We start from the raw sequence: 16,509 nt of genomic DNA, 5'->3' as shown, positions 1-16,509 counted from the left end.
TTACACTTTGAAGTATTTTGCTAACTTTCTTCATACAAATATTATTTATATTGCAATTAATGATTGAACAATTACTAGTTCGACAAAATATACATTTCCTGGTCTTCGATCCCCAGCTCTCTTCAAGCACTGTGAATTTAACTACAGCCACTTGATAAGTTCCTAGTTAAAAAAACCAAGACATTCCTGGAAATGGAAATACAAATAATGGACTGCATCAGTATGAAATGAGAGCCAGAGTTTATTTTTTTTAATTTAATGAGGTAAATATCTATACAGGATAAAATTGTTATTACAAAGTGCTAAAAACTGAGAACCATTAAACATATTATTACATGGTCATTTATCTGCAATATGTTGCACTAGAGGCTTTTTAAAAGTCTTGTTAGTTTAGCTATAATAATCTGGATTTTCTTTTTTATAGGAATATGAATAAAGGTCAATAATCATTATGTATATTAGACATTAACATTTTACAGACATCAAAAACACAGCAAATTACACAATCAGTAGTTTTTGCAGATACAATGGTGCAGTTTATCTGAAACCACCAGCACATATCCAAGAGTCAGAATTAAAAAAAGGGCAAATAACCAGCACTAAATTGAAGCACAGATGACCTATTCCAACAGAATCTTCATACACTGCCTGACTGCAATCTCAAATACATTTTTTCAAGTAGATTAATGAATTCCCTTTTTCAATTGTAAACAGGCAGAATTTAAAAAAAATCCCACATCACTTATTTCATTGCTCCTCTAAGCATTAAGTTGTTTACAACATTTTTTCACCACTTGAGCACAAAACAAAACAAAATGAATATGGTGGAAATACAAAATCTGAGATTAAAATCTGAAATTCCCATTTTAAATCATAATTCGTCAACAGGGATACCTCGCATTGCAATTAACTTATTCTGAAAATATGTACTATGACTACATCCTTTCGCAACTTTTCTTCCCATTAAAAAACATGTCATATGATGGTGGTTGCAGTTCATAGGAAGAGGGGAAGATGACTGCACTAAAGAGATGATACAGGCATGTGTTTCAAACATTGGCAGCAAAATTACATACCTGTGATAGCACAGGAAGAATAGTAATATACTTAAGCATGCTTGCAAAACAAAGCATTTTAAAACCCTTGATATCAGAGAACTGTCTGCAGGTTTTTGTAAAAGGTAATATATGTGGTCGACTCCATGTTGCGTGACCAAGATTATAGAAAATTACTTCAGGCCTTGTGAACTTAGGAAACAAAACTGACTTTACATCTGTACGTAGCACATAATCATAGATTATAGAATTCCGACAGTGTGGAAGCAGGCCATTTGGCCCATCAAGTACGCATGGACTTTCATAGAGCATCCCACCCAGACCAATCTCTACCTAACCTTACCCCCTGTAATCCTACATTTGCCACGACTAATCCTCCTAACCTACACAGCGCTGGGCACTATGTGCAATTTAGCATGGCCAAACCACCCAACCTGCACATCTTTGGAAGGAAACCAGAGCACCCACAGGAAACGCGTGCAGACACAGGGAGAATGCGCAAACTCCACACAGACACTTGTCCAAGAGCGGAATCAAACCGGAGTCCCTGGCACTGTGAAGCAGTAGTACTGGAGAGTTGTAATATGTAACATTAATATAAATAATAGCTAAGAGTTTTGTCATCACTAAGGTTAGTTCATGTGACAAATTTCTAATAGATGCAGAATATGTTGGAGATACCATTTTGTCTTAAAATACTGCACTGTGGCAAATTACTGTGTAACAACAGTATCTACTTCAGCAGCTAATTAACTCTGATGTTCAGACAATTCAAAATCTAACTGGGTTCCAGAAACTTACAACTTTTTTATTCAAGCAAGATTGATAAAAGTTGAACTTTGTGTAAAAAAGAAGCTTCAAATTATCTGCCTCCAATGGTTGCATTAAATTTCTGACCTTCAGCCTAAAACACAATGGCTCATAATTTGCTGTTAAATTACGAATGAGATTCACTCTTACTTAAGCACACATGGTTTAGAACAAGTATGTGGTTGTACACAAAAATCTCAAAGTTTGTTCCCTAGATGTGCTACTTGGCCATTAGATTTACCAAAACAGAATCTCAATGGTTTTTCATTAAAATGCTGAGCTAATCTGAACCTATTTGCACAGATCCAAAAGAATCAGAATAAAAAACTGGTTAAGAACCAGCAGTAAACTGAAATACGGATGATCAGCATGAAGTCGTGAACTAAACTCACAGCAAAAAATTTGATTTATTCATTTCAGCCCAAAGCAATAAATGTGAATTACTGTTATCCTCTCTACTTGCACTGAAAATGAATTATAATATATATGGAATCTCAGGTTTTAATGGCTGATGGAGATTTTTAAGAATTTACATAAAATTTTGGCAATATTTTCCCTTCTTTCACACCTCTTTATTATTCATCCTGTACTACATTTAATATTCAAACTTATACATATTTTTCAGGAATAATACACATATAATTCACAAACTTTCACTTTGATGGGTAACAGTAACAAAGGGTTGTTTGGCCTATTTACCAATTTCTAGATGTTCTCTTTCCCTTAATATGAATTTATAATGGTACAATTCAGAAAGTTGCCTCAAAAATATTTTTAAAATTTAATGTGCATGGACAGTCTTTGCCAGAGCAACAAATTATGGCTCATTTTCAAAAATTGCTATTTTCTTCAACTGCAGCATTCAAATAAGCAGAAGGTGGCACAGTAAAGCAATATTAAGTAAGAAATCTACTGGACTTCTTCATTTAACCACTGAAAGAAAATGAAAATTTAATGCAGCTTATAAAACCTGCCTATTGTGCATAAGTTTATAAAAAAGCAGATTTCAGATGTACGTTTGAGGACGAAGGTGGACCTTTTACTTGGTCCTGCTGCTTTAATTAGTAAGCAATCTGCTCCATCTTATGAAATTGCAGGAAGATAATTTTCTTTTAGTTAATCAGTGGAATCAAGTAGATTCCAACTGCTCATGGCTCATTCTCAATTATTTTCACTATGCAGCTTTCTGTCTGTGAGATTTTAAGGCTATAAAAGTCCCCGCTCATGTATACTATATTATTTAGAATAATGTTTTTGGGATTGCATTATGACATTTTGACCAGCCAGCAAGTTCCAGATATACTTTTGCCCTCAAATTTCTTATCAGTTCTAATGACTTACTCAGGTTGGGAGAATGGCAACCTTTTCAGCCTTGGCAAATTACCATCCACATATGGGTCTACAGTATAAGCACCTTCTGGATTCTTGATGTGGTAAAGTTTTGAAGTTAAACCTAGTTTTGCTATGATCTGTTGTACTCATATTGCACATAATGGAATAATAAGCAGAACTGGAAAGCCTAGCTGCTTTTTCCCTTCCCTGAAGCCATGTAAGGTGCCACATAAAAGACTTATGACCATTAAGGCACATTGCATTAAAAGTAACGTGATCATCATAAGATATAAGTTGTTTTACTTGGATTGAACAGTTCATTTTAAAGGCAAATGATGAGCATAACCATGATGAAGGCTCAAGTCAATAATCTTAATAGTCTTTGGCTGAATCTTTGATGATTGTCTTGATGTAAATGCATTTTCAACAAACAGTCAAGTGAAGTTTCTCACTATGAAAGCTGAAACCTAACTTCATTAATAGGTCCTTAATATACATCCTCGGAACCAAATGATTCATATGTCAAAGTTTAAACCAAAATGAGAACCATTTTGTCTGGCTCTGTGAGTTGAGGACAATGTGACCTAGTTATTTCTAAGGCCTCTATTTTCTTCAGCTTATGGGACAGCTAAATAAAATTACCTCATTAACCTCTGCGAACGCTGCCAGGAAAGCTAATTAAAACAAGCATATGTGAATTCAGTCACAAATTATCCTTCCAAACCACAGAAAAATAAAACCCTTCAGCTTGATGCCATGTATGACCATTTCCAGCCCAAATATTTGAAAATGGGATGGCTGATGTGAGAATCTGATCACACATCAAATCTCACAGCATAACACCACCATTTTCAGGAGCATCCACAAACTGGATTATCAAAGCTTACTCATCTATGTTATTAAACAAATATTTCTTCGCAAAGCATGGACAGCCAACTGACTTTCAATGTTACAAAATTTTGTTTCCCAATGGAAGTCCTAACAGTTTGCTAAATATTAATTGATGATAACAGTGATAATAAGAATGTGATTGTTCTTCAAATCTTCAATTTTATAAACTATCCAAGTAGGAGTTCAGTTTGTAATTGTTGCAAACTAACTTACCTTTAAAATTACCTCCTTCAGAACCAATGTGTGTAGCATTCTCTAAAGTTCCTATTTGAAATTAATCTTCGACGATGGAAAATAATATTTTTCAAAGCTTTGTATGAGCTTTACTCCAAGAGAACGGCAGCTTAAATCTTATTTCTTTGATTCCCCGATTTAAAAAATTATTTACTGTATCGTACAATCATGACCTCAAAATGAATTTTTAAACATTTTTGGTGTTAATCTGAATATAATACAATGCTGTTCAACAGTTCTCATCTGTAAATATGATTCCAATTTGAACTACAACTATGTACTTGGATCAGCCCTGGTGAAAGTTTGTCGTTATAAAACCACATTAATGGGATGCCAGAGACTCATGATTCTGGCCAATGTAAGCAGTAATTAGAATTATTGCTTACATTGTACCATATGAAGTTTTCTGAGGGCCAACATTTATAAAGCTGTGTGACTAGTAAATAACCTTGGCCACTGGAAGAGCATTGGAAATTTTGGCACAAGCTTCTCAGTTTTTCACTATTTTAATGGTTGAAAGACCATAGGCAAGCTGTAACCTTCATCTTTTTTTTTGAAAGGTCAGGATTCCTACGGAAAATGTTAACTTGAGGGATGATTTTCTCAGTGCAATTGGATTTTGCAGCCTGTTATGAATGGATGCAGGCATTAGTTCAAGGCAAATATATCATCAAGATAGTTTCTTCGAACTGGAACTGTAAACAAGATACATGGTATACCTTCATATGATGTTTGTGGCCTTACATTTCTAATCAAGGGATAACTTACACGTGAAAAAGTGACAATGTTGGAACAGTGAAGCTCTGATATCAGCAGTTAAATATCAGGACTATTTCCATAAAAGCAAATACAACTCAAAGTATAGAATATTTTATCATAATAAAAGATTAAGATATTGCATGAGGGAGAATATAAATAATACTTAAAGAATGTTCTCAGATAAAAATGCGTGCTAAGCTCAGCAGCATTTTGCTGTGTCAAGTTCAGAAGTTCCATATACCCTCACAACTTTTGTTAATGCAGCGCTCCAATCTTTATTTCTAGTTCATAAACCGTGCATTTCATTGAAAAGCAACTAGGAGATGACAAATTATAAAGCATACTAGTTCAAACTTATTTTTATATATTACTCTAATCCAAACAATAATAAAGTTAAGAAATATGTACTATAAATAACCTAAGGGCGGCGCATCTAAATAGATTAGAGAAATGCTCACAATAAGTAGTTGTCAGTTTTGGCACTGAATAGGTAAGTAAAAGTAAAATGGAAAACTTTTAATTATACGAGTTAAACTTTAGCAAGAGTCTGAAACCACGGAAGGAGACTATATATTGCAGTACAGCTATAGTACAATGAATGGGAACTTTTAATAACCTATTTAAAACATTTAAAAGCTATATTATCATTCTTTCCTAACTGTAAAACAACTGATTATTTGATACTGGTAAGTCAAGTGTATAAGTACAACTTTTGTTGCTAGTTCTAAAGCAGATATTCATGCTAAATTGGTCACTATGACAAAGCAATATCTTAAACTTTATTTTCAAACACTAGAATTCCAGGATTAAAAAGCAATTAAAATAAGCTGACTTTACAACCACATCTTTGGCTGAGAGTTCTTGGTGTAAAAATGTTTCATGCGCAGTAAGAAAATCCTAAGTCTCTGAGTTGCTAGGATATATCTTCCTTAGTTTTAAGAAATGCCCTATTTCTCAGTTAATATACTACAATGCTACAAACAGATGGAAGAATTTGCAAAGGGGGAGACTGGAAAAACTGGCAGAAACATGGGTGTCCTACTTGATATGCTCATCAATGGCACAGTACTGCTGAACTGAATGTTGACCATAACCAGCACTGACAAGTGCAGAGTCAAAGCATTCTTCCTGAAGTTATGTTAATGAGGTGGTGGTTAATTGAGATGTTACATCTCTTCTTAGCCTGTCTAGATCAACTGTAGTTAAAGAAAAACTACTTCACACTTTTCAACTAATCCTAAACTTCTCTACACTTGGAGTGCACACTCATGCCTGGCTCAGGAACATGTTGTAGGAAGTACTGCTACTGGGCACCATACTCCTGGTCGATACATTTCACCATTTCCTTTGTAAAACTGCTTACTTAGGTAAAAGAATAGCAACAGCAATATCGAACAACTTATTTTTGAGGGTAAACAGTTAGATATTTCTGTAAGCTACATTAACGAAAGAAACTGCACACAGTAACAAAAATGATTTTGTAATTTGTTACTATCATCAATATATCTGGGCAGGATAATGAACATGTACTTGACAATCCTTAAACATAAAAAAGCTACATGCAGTGGCATAAAATGTTCTTTACCAAACAGGTTATGGTCAAAGTTATCCATACCTGTTGCTTGCTTCTTATTATATAAAGATTATGCACAACTATTTTTCAGAAAAATTAACTTAAACAAATAAATTGTTTTGTAGATGCACAATATGTTCTTCAATAAACTTTTCCTACTTTATAATAAGATGGCAAATTCCAGAGGTTCCCAATACTACTTCATATAACTTTAACTCCATTGTATTCTAGTTTATTAAGTTGCTAAGACTGTGCAGTGTTGCTCTATATACAATCACAGTATATTCAAATAGATTAGTGCAGAAGATGGCTGCTATTCCTTCATATATCCATGGTTTGTGAACCAGAATGAAAGGTTGACATTGGATTTCTGGTAAACCATAATCTAGAAAGATATTGATAAATTTACTATTTACCTAATGTAGTGTTTTCTAATCACAAATATATACAGATAATAACTGTTCAGTTAAAGATAGGGTCTCCTTGATTAGGCCCATATTTGCTCTAAACTGTTACTTATGCAAAAATGAGTAGATATGGCACACCTGTCATATATCTCTGCTAATTCCTTGCCTCAAATTTTGCTCACATCAGTGTAAGGGATATTTGTTTTGAGAAAAACAACTTTTAATTTCAGACATGCTGGTCAGGTATAGTAAGATTAGATGCAGAGTAAATCTACCTCTGTTGTCTCTCAGAAATATAATTTTACATCAACCTGAGGAAAGCCCATCTTTTATACAAATGTTAATGGTTTTCCATTTTGCCATCTAGTCATCGTGTAGCCACTGAGTGAGATGGTTAATTCGGAGCAGACTATCCCTGAATTAGGGGATGTTTTGTGAAATTGATTCATATCCATTGAAAACTGAGCTTGCCCAGTTGAAATGCTATTACAGTTGTTTATTGAAGTCTCCAAAATATTCAAAATATTAAGGTTACCTTTAATTTGAATGCCATTTAATTTATTTTTCTTCTGTAGGATTGTCTGTGGAAAAGCAACAGCTGAGTGGCATTGACTCAGGAGATGTTCACATTCTTACAACTTAACTGAAACAACAGAACATGAGTTAATGGGAGGAACAAGTTATGCTGACACTTAACTGTGCAGCTGTAATGAAATGTCAGTCCAAACATTGTCATGTAGATGAAATGGTTGAGATCATGTCTCTGTTATAATTAAGCCAATTGTTTTATATTTTCCGCATGGAAAAGCATTTAGTGATGGGGTCCTGCAACAAACAAGTTGCTCAGATTTTAGAAATACCATTCAGCAAAAAAGGTCTTTCAAAAGTTTTGTTTTGGAATGTAGTGGCTACACTAGTGTTGTTGTTGTGTAACCTCACATTAAATACACAATTTTGAATTACTGCCAAGATGAGCCAAAGAGAATAATATTGTTTCTGAAATTTAAGGTTTTCATCGGATAATAGCCCATTGCTCACCTGCCACCACACCTGTAATTCATCACCATTACAGGTAAAATGTGCAAACACCAAAAATCCCATTCTACAGTACTGCACACATACATTTTTCAAATGCAACTGCGTTCACATCAGTGCATACAGTAGCAACATAACCAAGCACTTAATCACTAAATTGGCAAGCTCCATAGAACAGTGACAAACTCAGACTAGCTCAGAATTAGGAAAGCCCACCAGTAGAGATAAAATGGTATCAGAATTGGCAGGATTCCTGCAGTTTAACAGTCAAATTCCATTGGCATAATTCAAGTCACCAACAATAGCTTTGATAGCAAAATGTCTCGACATTTCAGCATTCAGTTTCTATGCTCAGTTCCCTTAGTTATCCATCACATTTATTCTGGTGCCTTTTGCAAGTAATTTATCTGTCATGATTAGAAGTAATTTGCTCTCTGTTTGCACTGTCTGCTGTAAACAGAAAGAGCTATAGAATATTCCAATATGACCAGCAAGTAGAAGAATATTCAATTTCAGGCAATAAATGTTACTACTCAAAGAAAGCACATCAATTGTGAAGTCTTTAAAAAGTTACATAGTGCAACAAACATTAAAACATGTAACATGACCTTCTCCAGAATACCTTCATCTAATAAAAGTATTATGCAAAATTTCTTCTTACACCTGAGGCTACATGGCGCATTTAAAAAGAACTGTAAATAAAAACAGAAAATGTTAGAAACTACTTGTCAGGTCCATCAGTATTTGAATGAGAAAAGACTTTAATGATTTGGATATAGTCCCGTTATTTGAAATAATGAAGCTGCTTGTTACAAGGAACCCCACCTGAAATACTGGATTAGATTTTCATTCCTAGGATGGTATTCCAACTTTGGTCCTTTCTGGGACTCTGCTCCATATCTCTGCAAACGTTCAATGCAATTTTGAAGGGAGGAGCTAACTACTGTGCCACTGGTAAGTTCTGTGGGGGGTGCTTGGAGGAGACTGGACACACCTAAGGGTACTGGCAGAGATTGGAATACAGCTATGTGTCAGTATGTTATGCACCCATAGAAGGGTGACCCCATGATATGTCAATACTTCCCTGAAGGTCCTGTTAGAGATGGTGATTGCCTGGAGAAGCATTTGGTTTCTGAAGATTGACAGCCACTCAGACAAACAGGCATAGATGGAGCTGACTTATGTCTTGGCCAGTAGAATGTGTGCAACGTGGGATGTATCTCAACATCATTTTGAGATCTGGCAATCTGAGTGCAATGTTAGATTCAGGTGAGCGGCCTCCAATTCTGCAGTTGATAACTAGCATACCCACGAGCAGAACAGTCTGGGAATGCCTCATGACCAGGGACACTGGAGAATATCCCTGCTCTATTTCACTCCTGAGCTATGTACAACACACATATCACAAGAATGGTGGAGAAGGCAACATTATAGACATGGACATCTCATGTCTATAACACCACAGTCTTAAGCATCTAGCTCTGACTGTGTAAGAAAAAAAAGAACATGGTATATGGAAAAGGAGACCAATGGTGCACATACTGACAACCATGGAAGAGAGTGATTAGATCTGTGAGAATGAGATGGCTATATGCTTAGCACACAGAGAAAGCATCATATCATTTCCATGTGATAAAGATAGGGCTCCATTCTCGTTGTTTGATTGCATGCTCAATGTATTAGCTATCATGGCAGTTCTATCTCTGCAGAAGCAACTATTAATAGAAGAAAGCTGAGGAGAACAACCTCAGAACATCACTATGCACTCTGCAGCATCTTCGGAGGACAAAACTGCACCTGAGACAACACTTTCACAGTATTGGTCCAGAAGCATCCTGACTGGTGGGGCATAATGGTTTAGAATTGGTGACAAATGGGGACCAGCATTTCAAATATGAAGGAAATGGTGATGGAGGCTGAAGCTGATCTGAGCAGTCCCCCTTCAAGGATGGAAATCAGACCCACTTATGGTTAGCTAGATGCAGATGCAGAGCCTCAAGGATCGCATAAAACATGCGCTTTTCTGGAGCAGAAAGCTGAAAGTATGCCCTGATGCAGTGTACAGCATTGGGCAGAGAATGGAGGATTCCAAGAGACATATTTTGCAATGTTACAGCCATCATAGAATACAAGTTGCTCCATTGGAAGACTGACCAACTGACAGAGAGCCACATGTGACAACATGCCAAGCGAATACAGATATGCTATACTGTCACATTCTGTAGCATTAATAGATCATTTGCACTGATGGTGCAAACATCATAGAATCCCTACGGAGTGGGACCAGGCCATTGGGCCCATTGAGTCCACACTGACCTTCCAAAGAACATCCTACCCACCCCACTCTATCCTTGTAACCACGTATTTCCCATGACTAAGCCTGCACATCCCTAGACACTAAGGGCAACTTAGCATGGCCAATCAATCTAACCTGCGCATCTTTGGACTGTGGGAGGAAATCAGATCACCCCGAGGAAACCCAGGTAGACACAGGGAGAATGTGTGAACTCCACAGACAGTTGCCCAATGGTAGAATCGAACCTAGGTCCCTGGCACTGTGAGGCAGCAGTGCGAGCTACTGTGCCACCCCAATGCTAGGCCAGGCAACCTGATGCAGTCAAGATGCTGATTGGCTCAGATGCACACATGCATCTTGAAAGATCTGGGGCAGCTAGGAATGATATTGAAGGAGGCACCCTTTACAGATAGGTCAGAAGGAGCTGTGTTGAGTCACTGATCACAGATGCCACAGACAGCTCAGCTTCATACAGAGAAAAACGATCAGCTTGCCTCCATCATTAAGTCTGCTGAGGGTACAGAGAGAGCACCCTATAGGAGTGGCCCTCTTAAAGTGGTGTTTTTCTTAATTCTTCTGTTCACTGATGGGCCCTCAATTTAATGAAATGGTTTATGCCAACACCATGAATTTCATGACCCCCTGATTTGAGGACATTAATGCATGAGCATGAAGAAGTAGACATGTGGCACAAAGGTGGGGGTTTTCAGCTGGTGGCAGCATGTCTTTCAGACATTATTAGGGGTTTATAGGAGATGACTCTACCCAGAAGGCATTTTGTTTATGGCCGCTCATTATCAGAGGTATGAATACCAGCCAGAATGAGCCTTCCTCACAAAGACCATATGTGGTATAGGTCTGTCTGGGCTCTTCCACCATTCCGGTAACTGGTTTGACAGCTCAGCCGCATGTCCAGAAGGTCTTGCAGAACAGGATCACTATGTTCTATCACATCTTTTTCCTTCGCTGAAGACATGAGGCACTCCTCTACATCTTCATCCACAAGGTCAAAGCTCTCATTATCACCATGCAAGGAGTTTATAGGAGGAAAGGTCACACCCTGTTTACCCCTGATCAGTTAGGCACCAGAACCACATCATCAGGAGTCCAATAGCCTGCTCTATGGAGCCCTTGAGCTGAAATGCAAGAGGTTTTCTGTACTCCATTGTTGGATTGTACATAGGTGTCAGGAACCTTCATTTAATGATAACTGTTGGTCTCCAGCAGCCATCCATGTAGTCTCTCTGGTGGCCTGAGCACCTGCTGCCGAGATTCTTGGCCAGGGAGTAGTGGAAAGCTTATTTCTCATTGTAGGAGGGTTTAGGGCCAGGCAGCATAATCTCAGAATAAGGGTTTGCACATTTAAGATGCAGAAAAGGAGGAACTTCTCTCTCAGAGAATAGGGAATTTGTGGAATTCGTTACCACAGAGGACTATTGAGGCTAGCTCAATAAAGAAATTCAAGGCTGAGATATGTAGGTTTTTAATTCATAAGAAATCAAGGGTTCAGGGGAAAAGGCAGGAAAATGGAATTGAGGATTCAGACCTGCAATGATCACAGAGAATGGCGGAGCAGACTCAATGAGCTGAATGGCCTACTTCTGCTCCTGTATCCTATAGTCTTATTGACTCAAGAGGAATACAGCTTGGCAACTGATAGGAAATCCTACACACACCTGCAGAAAATGATTGTAGTGGTTTCATACAAGCTGCACACTCAAGGAGTTAAATTGCATATTTTCTACAAATGCCACTCGCTGAATTGCGGAGATCTTGATTGGCATGTGGGTGCAATCAACCACACCTTGAAAATGAAGACATCCTGCCCATGGCCTTCTGTACATGAAAGTGGCCTCATCAGTTTTGCTATATTAGTGGATACCAATGCCCTCTCAGAGGGCATCCAACATTTGCCATGATAGATGGCACCTTGTGAAATGCTTCACATATGAATGATCCAGTGGCAATGAAATCAGCACTACTGTCTATGGGCAGGATGTGCTCACTTAACCAGTGGGGCATAAATTCTTTTGCCATGAGTGTGCACACATTAGTAAATATATGTTTCAATACATGCAGCATTTCCAGCAGAAATGCTCCCTGCCATGTTGAGGCAATTGATACCTGCGAACTCTGGCCAGGACAGCATCTTTACGTTCTCCCTGCCATTTAGCATCATTTCTGCATTCCACAACAGCAAGGAACTCAATGTGCTCCTGGCACAATGTCTCCTCATCAACACTCGTTGCCACCTCACAGTAAATGAGCCTCAGACCTAGGCTCACCTCCCACCAGTTCCACAGACTACATTCCTAATTGACGTCCCCACAATTGCCTCAGCATTTCACCCTGAAACATTCAGCAAGCTCTGCTCAATGCAGTGACCATTGTGTGCCAACACATGAGCACCTTACCATTCTGTTCACCAATTAGTATAAGGCTGATTCTTGTTTCTCTGACTGGCTTCCCACTCTCTACCTCATCTCCATGGCAATGCTGTGTTTCCCATGACTCATCTTCAAAATCCCAAACATCAATGAGTTCTCAAAAGACTTGTAAACTGCCTCTTGCTCCACTTTCTGGCAGGTTGCCACTACTTCAGGAAAATGCTTTCACCAAAATTACTGGAGTGCAGGACCATCTTGAGAAATGGGCATAGGAGTCTGCCACATTAATTTGCTGGATTGCCAATCTCCGAGACTGTGTCAGCTGCAAAATGAACTTGACTTTTCTCTTTCAAATTTTGACTGACCAGTTTTCATTTCTGTTTATATTTCAGACTTATGGCATTTAGTTTTCTATTTATCACCAACAAAACTGGAAACACGATGGTGAAGATAGAGTTGAAATGTCTTTGAGTGATCCTTTGCTGTAATCCCTTGATGCCTACTATTGATGAGATCTGTACTAATGCTACATATCAAAAAATGGTCAAGCTGATGTTGCAAACTATGCAATGGGTGAAACCCATATTCAAATCTGGATGCTTTGAAACTACATTACAAATAAAAATCCCAACAATCTCAAAAATATAACAATACTCTTTAGGGAATGTAATACTGTCCCCTCTTATCAATCGTTAACCAATTGCTAGTCATCTTGTTCAAAACCCACATATAAATCAAGAGATTAACACAAGTCTGCCTGATTTCAATAACATTAATTGCATTTCCTGCATTGATCCAGGCTTTAATGCAATTGCTGCTAGAAGGATCATGACTTCCTCTTCCATCAGGTCTTATTGTGGGCTTGTTCTATTATTATGCCATTATGGGCTCAAGTGGTTTGCACCCATCTTTTGAGTTTCACTGTTCTGCTTTTTAAAGCAAAAGTCACTTCAAAGTCAGCATGCTAATATGCTTTGTTATGTACTTTACAGAGATTCTAAAGAGCTGAGATGATAACTTCTGCAGATTTATTAGAATTGGGTTGATGATCTGCTGGAGTTGAAGTTCTCAACTTTGTATCCATAGTCAGGCATTCCGGGCTGCTGATGCAGGTTGGAGTAATGTCCATCAGTTCACCCGATGAACTGAATGGAAAGGATGGAGATACAGAAATCCCAGATGAGGTCCCAGCATCTGCTGATCCAACAAACAAACGGGGTGGTTTTGGCACTAAGTTGGGTTCAAACTGTGCTCGCATCAGGATCTCATGCTCACTTACTGACTTGGGAATTTCATTATATTCTTCTAAACTATCATCAAGTACCAAACGATAAATATCTTGGAAGGAGCTGCTTTTTCCATCCAGATTGAAAAGGCTGTCTATAAACTCAGCAAATTCAAGCACTTGTGGACTTGGCACATCTCGCAGACTCTCTGTCCATTCTTTACTGTCTTCTTCTATTGGTAACTTATCTGAAAAACTATCCGTTTCCATCTCTGCAGCCTGTTTGTTCTCCTGCTCACCAAGATCCACTTGCAGGGGACTAGGTAGAGAATAACAGCTGTTATGTAGTGGTTCAAGTGTTTGCACCTCCTGAGAATGCTTAGACAAACTGTCTGCAGCCAGTAACTCAGTCCGGGAGCTCAGGGAAGGATTCTCCTCTGGAATTGCTGGATCAATGTAGAAACAATGTGATTCATCTTTCTCCATGACCACATGCAGGCTCGGAGAACCTCTTATGCTGCGAAATCCAGAGGAGCGGCGGGAATCAAAACTATAGATAGACTCATTGTCAGACAGACTTTCCATGGTGGCAAGAGGAGCCCTGCGCTCCTCTATTTCAGTCACCAGCCTCTCCTTTGTGTTCAATAGAAGCAACTCCACAGAGTCCTTTTGGCACGGCTTCTGCTTTGTCTGATAAAGATCTTCAAAACTCAGTTCAGATTTTGAGTTACTCCTGAAAAGACAATAAATATTGTTATACAACGCATACTGAATCAAAACATGTAAAAATCAATTTGGCATTCAAGTGCTTACTACGTCAAATATTGTTTAACTAAAAGTCTGTTGAATTATATTTAACTCCGTAAGGTACATTGAAGATACATTGAAGTTACATTTAGGAGGCAAACAAAAATTTCAGAAAGCTCACAATACTTTTAGATTAATACTGTCCAATAGTGACAACATTATTTTAAGGCATTTGAATTCTATGCTTCTGACAACAGCTTGAACCTGACCACGGATAGGTCCTGGAAACAAAGTTCAAAATGCAGAAAAACAACATGTCTCCTTCAACCAGTGCACCAGAATCTGATTGGTAATTCACAATTACAAGAACTTTTTTTCTTTAAGTAACTGAGCAGGAAATCATTAGACTTTAAGCATAAGATCACAGTCAAATTGAAAAGCAAAGAACCAAAGAATAGTGCCTGGCTAAGCAGACAAGGTAAATCCACCATCAGTGGAAGCAAAGCTGGAGCAAGGGACTGAGTGTTGGGGAGGGGGCAGCAGAGCATTGTGGGGTGGTGGGACTAGATGGCGGGTTGTGGGAGTGGGAGGTCCGTTGCCCTGACAGCACCAGAGTGGGGATAGATATGAAATACTTAAATATAATGATGCACATTTTTTGTCCCATCAGTGATGACTAACGTAAGAACTTCAGAGGATTGAATATTAGTTTGTATTTTACAGCTTGACTGTAATAACTGTTAATGTTTCAACAATAATACTCATCTTCAGGTTTAAACATTTTTGAAGAGCATTATTTTATTTCCCAAATTTAATGGCAAAAATACAATTTTGACATCCCATATTTTCTCCAAGCACTTGCCTATTTTGATTAGAGCAATCTATTGAACACATGCCTTACATAAATAACAATATGAGCTTCATCGCACAAGAGAATCAATCTGCTTTGGACACTGCTGCCATGACATGAATGTATGAATGAATATTAGTAGAAAAACTAAAATGATAATGATAATTGTTTCTGGGCTAGCAATTTAATAGAGTTTCAGCTACTTCAAATCATAGAATACGCTATAAGCACAAAGAAAGTCATTCTGCCTGTATCCATAGTTTTGAACATTAACGTAATATATTTTCGACATTAAATGTACTTGCCCATTCAATCAGACTGCCTACATCCTCTTGGAATCCCTATCTTCCTGGTGGTTCATAATATTTTCCAGTTCTCTGCTCGAGCAACTCCAAGTGCATCACTTCCCAGATTTTCATTATAGACTTGCAACTTTTCTCTTTTCTGATAAATATTTAATTTGTTTTAAATAGCTAAAATTGAAACTGTCTCTCTCAAGAAGGTGCATTCTAGTTCTTAACTGCTCACTACACGAAAATGTTATTCCTCATGTAACTTTTGGTTCTATAGCCAGTTTCTTTAAAATGGTGTATGATGATTTTCTACCTTTCTGCCAAAATGAACAGTTTCTCACTATTTATTGTCTCCAGACCCTTCATAATTTTGAATGCCTCTACCAGTTCTGCTCTCAACCTCCTCTTCTCTAAGGAAAACAGCTCCAGCTTCTACAATCAATCTAAAGATCCTCATCTCAGAAATCATTCTTGTAAACTTTGATGCCAATATATCCTTCCTAAATTACAGTATTCAGAATTAGACACAACACTCCAGTTCAGGCTGATCTGGTGTTTAATCGATGTTCATGATAACTACTTAAAAGGTCCAGGATCCCATTTTCTCAAGCTGGT

General features: G+C 37.8%; 1 protein-coding gene across 18 annotated transcripts in view; it reads right to left on the bottom strand.

Annotated features, from left to right (window-relative positions):
* Nucleotides 1–217: 217 nt before the first annotated feature.
* Nucleotides 218–16,509, bottom strand: part of dagla (diacylglycerol lipase, alpha) — a 357,270-nt gene continuing 340,978 nt past the window's right edge. For all 18 annotated transcript variants that reach the window (XM_072592163.1, XM_072592162.1, XM_072592161.1 and 15 more), the window contains one exon: nucleotides 218–14,737. In XM_072592163.1, coding sequence (XP_072448264.1) covers nucleotides 13,777–14,737 — 961 coding nt within the window. In that variant the 3' untranslated portion in view covers nucleotides 218–13,776. The remainder of the gene's footprint in view (nucleotides 14,738–16,509) is intronic.

The sequence above is a fragment of the Chiloscyllium punctatum genome, chromosome 22, assembly GCF_047496795.1.
Source record: "Chiloscyllium punctatum isolate Juve2018m chromosome 22, sChiPun1.3, whole genome shotgun sequence".
Lineage (NCBI taxonomy): Eukaryota > Metazoa > Chordata > Chondrichthyes > Orectolobiformes > Hemiscylliidae > Chiloscyllium > Chiloscyllium punctatum.
Note: the sequence above shows the minus strand (reverse complement) of the source record. Positions and strands in the feature narration are given on the sequence as shown.